We start from the raw sequence: 4,704 nt of genomic DNA on the forward strand, positions 1-4,704 counted from the left end.
TTTTCATCCTTGACGACAAACTTGAGCTGGTTTGTTTCCACTTTCAGCTTAGTGTTCGTACTAAAACTAAACAGGGCAGACGTGTAGAGGGTCTTTGTACAATCCATGTTGCTGTTGTCATCTTTGACAAAATCGTCTGTTTTGAGAATTTCCTCATACTGAGGATATGCCTCTGACCATGAAGACACGTTGCAGGAGAGGACCTGGTTTTCACACTTTGGGATTTGGAAGGTGACCTGCAGGAACACTCTGTACATGCCACTTCTTGGGACCACCAGGTCTCCGTCAGCGTAACTGAAGCCTCCGTGGTAGAAAGCGTTTCCAACTTCAGTCTCCCATTGAATTTGTTGTCCGCTAGTCTGATTTTCTGCAACTAAAAAAAAAAACAAAAACGTTGAATTCAATGCTTGACTCTTCTTAACATGTTCTAGTAATATGAACACTTAACCAACCCAACTTCCAACAAAGTTTGGATTTGATCATATGTTGCACAAAACCGTTTGTTAATTTTTTTTCATTTAGTTGGAGAAGGAGGTTAGTTCAGACTCCCCCCCTAAATTACTTTAGATGCAGAAGTTTGCAGTTTTATATGTTTTTTTCTGGAAAACGGATGTGATGTTCAAAGAAGAACACAGATACACTCAACAAAAGCGGAGAAAGTGTGCAAGTCCAGCTCTTTAGGTCTGGCTCCCAAAACCCTCTGCAGATCATCAGAACCCCTTCAGGGACCTGTGGTGTTCAAATAAGACGACTAAAGGAAAGTGCAACATTTAAACAGAGGGGTGGACCTTGAAATCAACTGCCAGCTCAGAGGGACATCTCAGATCAGTGTTTTCCTTCCCTCACCTACACTCACAAGCTGTGGTTTGTGAGAAAATGGTAAAGGTTTTGAGGTCACCCTCTGAAACAGCCTTTCAGGAAGTTCTTGTGAGTAAAGCCAATTCTCAAGGTGTTTAATGTGGTTTGAAAATCTGGAAAGAATGTCACAACAGTGCCAAGATATGCTGGAGAGATCGTGTCTCTCATGAGAACTCTGAAATTCCCAGGTTTCGATTGGAAAACCTACAATGAGTAGCTAGGCTTCCCCCTTATTTTAACTTCCGCAATCAACAAGGGGACAGTGTTTTGTTTTATAACTAACTATATAGCTAAACAAGATAATATATTTCACATGACAGAGTAGCCAAATACATGCAACAAGCTTGTCAAGCGTACCCAAACACACATATATCATTACACTGCAGCCTATCATGCTGTGTTAGCTGTAAATACTTCATTGCTATCAAAGTGACACAAATTCAGAAGATAAGAAGACAGTGTAAAAATTATCTGTAGCCTGAGCACAAACAAGGAAGTCCATCCAACACAGCTGAACAGAGCAGCGATGCGTCAAGCGTTTGGGCTTTGTCCTTTAGCTCAGTGAACCATATTAAAGTCCAAAGTCTTTGCAGAATAAGACGAGGGAATCATAAATGATATCACTAGAATCACATTTACAAGGCTCTTCAAAAGAAAGACACAACTTTCAATTAAAAATATATATTATATGTACCAGAGCTGAATCTGACTGGAGGCCTCTGGTTCAACTCTTAGACTGTTCATTTATTGATTGACTCAGTCCTAGCTCATTTTAGACTGATGGAGTTTCTCCATCCTACCTGCACTTTTTAACAAGTCAGACACACCTCTTCTTAGGGAGCTCGGCTCTCTTCACAACCTGTTCTGACAACGTCATGTAGAAGTATCCACTGATCTCTTAGAAAAAGGCATCACTTTGGGGGTGATGGGAGCCAACCAGACCAGGAGCACTTCAGGCCACATGTATCCTACAGTCATCTGAGCACTGATCTTCAAACATCCACCTTTATAATGCTCTCAGTAACTGTAAAGACTCTCAACAATTCACTTACTCCACGATTCATTTCAATGGTATGACGTACGGTTCAATTTTAAAGACTTGTAGCGTCCCTAGTAACAAACTACCCAAGTTTTTCATGATTGTACACAAATCAAGGATTTCTAACTTGAGTGTCTGTACCTGTGATTGCAGTACAGATGGCTACCTTTCAAACACACAACTCCTTCCTCTTTCACGTCATTTTACTGTGACAGATTTTGGTCTTTTTAAAAGGCTGACAAAATCCTTCAATCTCAGGTGTTATTGTAATCCAAACACATTTGTCTTTGATTAGAAGATGAATAAACCTTCAAAAAACAGTTATATCAACAGTCTGATGGTCGTAAACAATGAAACGAAACCATCAGTAGGTCCAGCTGTGTTGATAGAACAACTGTGGCTTCAGTCCTATAACTATAAAAACAATATTTTGATAGAGGTCAGGTGTCAGTGTGGTTTACCTGTCAGCATGGCCCTTGGAGTCGCGCCACGATTGTTTCTGTCCGTTTCTGTCAGTGGAGAAGAACAAAAACACTTGGTTTACTCCTAAAAAAACAAGCAGCAGCAGCAGCTTTTATTTTTGATCTGGTGAAAATATTTACCTGTAGAAATCAGCAGCTGCCGGGCCTGAGGACAAAAACACAATCAGCATCAAACAGCAAACAGAGGACAAGACACTTCACTGAACAAGATCTAAGGACTCTGGGTCATTCGGGCTCACTATTAAAGCACATCTGTTTTCAGCACTGTTGCTGGGAACACACTGTATGATGCATTGAGTAGGTGTGAGTTGCAGGGAAGATATGAGGAATATGAAGAACTGGGAGAAGTGGTTTCTAAAATGTTCGGTAACACTTTATAATAAGGTTCCTTAACAACCTTTACTAAAACATTTACAAACGTTATTTATGTGCTTATAAGGTGTTAGTAAGCCATTTATTAGCACAATAAACCAAATAAAGGTAATTATCATACTTTGTAAGATTCAGTATGATTTGAAGTGAGACCATTGTCTATGAAGCTCATACTAATAAACTGTTTACAAGCTTAACAAATGTATAAACTATCTTTGTCAACATTATATTGAGTGTTTGGCAGCACATCATCTTAAGTGTTACCAAATGAACGACGTCATTTAGAAAAGAGCCGGAGGATTTCTGACCACGTGATCAAAACGAAACCTAAAAAGTCGTGGGTATAGTACGCCGGCGCAACTTATTCTCTACCATTGCGTATCATAGGCACGCAAAAAGCGTGTTTGGAGTATATTATACACGGTATTTCAGAGTGCAAAGCCGTAGCATATGTACGCATTTTACTGCGACCGTGTTGCTTTTAGAACAAAGACGACTTTCCTGAATGACTATTAAAGCGCTTGTTTTTCTTTCTGCACGTGAAACTAGAACCAGTTTTTCAAGTTCCAACCACACATGTAAAATAAAGTTTACAACTGAATTGTGAATCTGATGAAAATGTCTTATAGTAAAAGAGTAAGAACAGTGGTTCTAGTGTCACTTGTCCCTGTTGGATAGTTCTGATCCAAAGTCATACAGCTGCACTGTTCGATCGGACACACTGTTGTGAACAGATTCCGAACCAAAACAGATGCAATGTGTTTATAAGTTGTCAACTCTTTTTTAGCAGTTCAGACTGAGGTTCTAGTCAATCCGGCCTTGGCTGTCAGAAAAAGGTAGGCTAGGTCTGAAAACTTCACAGAAAGAGCCGCTGTTATGTATAGCGCGTGCCTAAGCTGCGCCATTACGCGCCGCGTGACTTCTAAGTATGGCAAGTGAAGGATACCATAAATCACTTGGAAGGATATATGATATCTATCGCTTGCCATATCACTTCTCCATGATTCGTGTGTTCGGCCTTTGTGAAATTACGTTGATTTTCTTTCGGAGAAACTCCAAACCAGCCGTGGACACACCCTGAGAGTGCGCAAACACCTGTACATTCGTAAATAACAGACTCACCTGTTCATCATGGTGCGGAGGCTTGTTCCTCTCGACCCCAACGATGACCAGCAGAACCAGAACCACGAAGAGGAGCAGGATCAGCGCCATCACCAGCAGCAGCGCAGTGCGCTGCAGCCAGCGCCAGCCGCTGCTGCGGCGGCAAGCGGCGCTCACGCCGTGCAGTCCTTCCTCCGCGCAGACGCATTCCTGCTCCATGCTGTCGGCTCCCCCTTCGTAGATGAGCTGCCGCTTCGCACTCAGCATCTCCCTTTAGTAGAGCACGTTCGCCCACGTTCACAGTCTCGGTGCAGGCGAGTTTCACCAAGGGAACTTCCTCCTCCTGAAGGTTTGCCCGTCTCGGACAGGCGTGAGTGAAAGTGGGCGCACACCCTCTGAGCGCAGAGGGAGGGAGGGAGGGCAGCTGGAGCGCAGTTAAAGCAGCAGGCAAGCCCTCCAAATAGACTTCATCCAACGGGGGCAGGTGAGACCCCCAGGCTGCGCCCTCCTTCACAAATAGAGATCTTTTCAGAAGAAAACTTTATCCTAAAACTCAGGAAAAGCTCCTGACTGACATGCGCAGACACGATTTTCCTCTGCTGGCAGGGTGGGGGACTCTGCCTCTTCTTCACATTGCATTCCATTGGGGGGTGGGGGGTTGCTGGCTTGTGATGCAGATTCTGGTTTGACCCTCCTCTCTGCATCTCCCACTGGAGCCTGGTCAGTCCATGTTCATTACTCTGCCTCCCACCTCCCTTACTGTACCATCCACCCACCCTACTTAAATTTCAGGGCATCTGGTGAAGTGTGGCCCTGGACTGGCCCAAAGCTGTTGAGGGTGTCCTGGAGCTC

The 4,704-nt window shown here is 43.4% G+C and overlaps 1 protein-coding gene across 1 annotated transcript in view; it reads right to left on the bottom strand.

The window, feature by feature from the left end:
* LOC112137808 (tumor necrosis factor) overlaps window positions 1–4,370 on the bottom strand; it is a 5,650-nt gene extending 1,280 nt beyond the window's left edge. The window contains exons 1-4 of the mRNA XM_024260306.2: window positions 3,874–4,370; window positions 2,500–2,524; window positions 2,359–2,406; window positions 123–373 (exon numbers count right to left, since the gene is read on the bottom strand). Of these exons, the coding sequence (XP_024116074.1) occupies window positions 123–373; window positions 2,359–2,406; window positions 2,500–2,524; window positions 3,874–4,119 (570 nt within the window). The 5' untranslated portion in view covers window positions 4,120–4,370. The remainder of the gene's footprint in view (window positions 1–122; window positions 374–2,358; window positions 2,407–2,499; window positions 2,525–3,873) is intronic.
* Between the last annotated feature and the right edge of the window lie 334 nt (window positions 4,371–4,704).

This window comes from Oryzias melastigma, linkage group LG9 (assembly GCF_002922805.2).
Source record: "Oryzias melastigma strain HK-1 linkage group LG9, ASM292280v2, whole genome shotgun sequence".
NCBI lineage: Eukaryota > Metazoa > Chordata > Actinopteri > Beloniformes > Adrianichthyidae > Oryzias > Oryzias melastigma.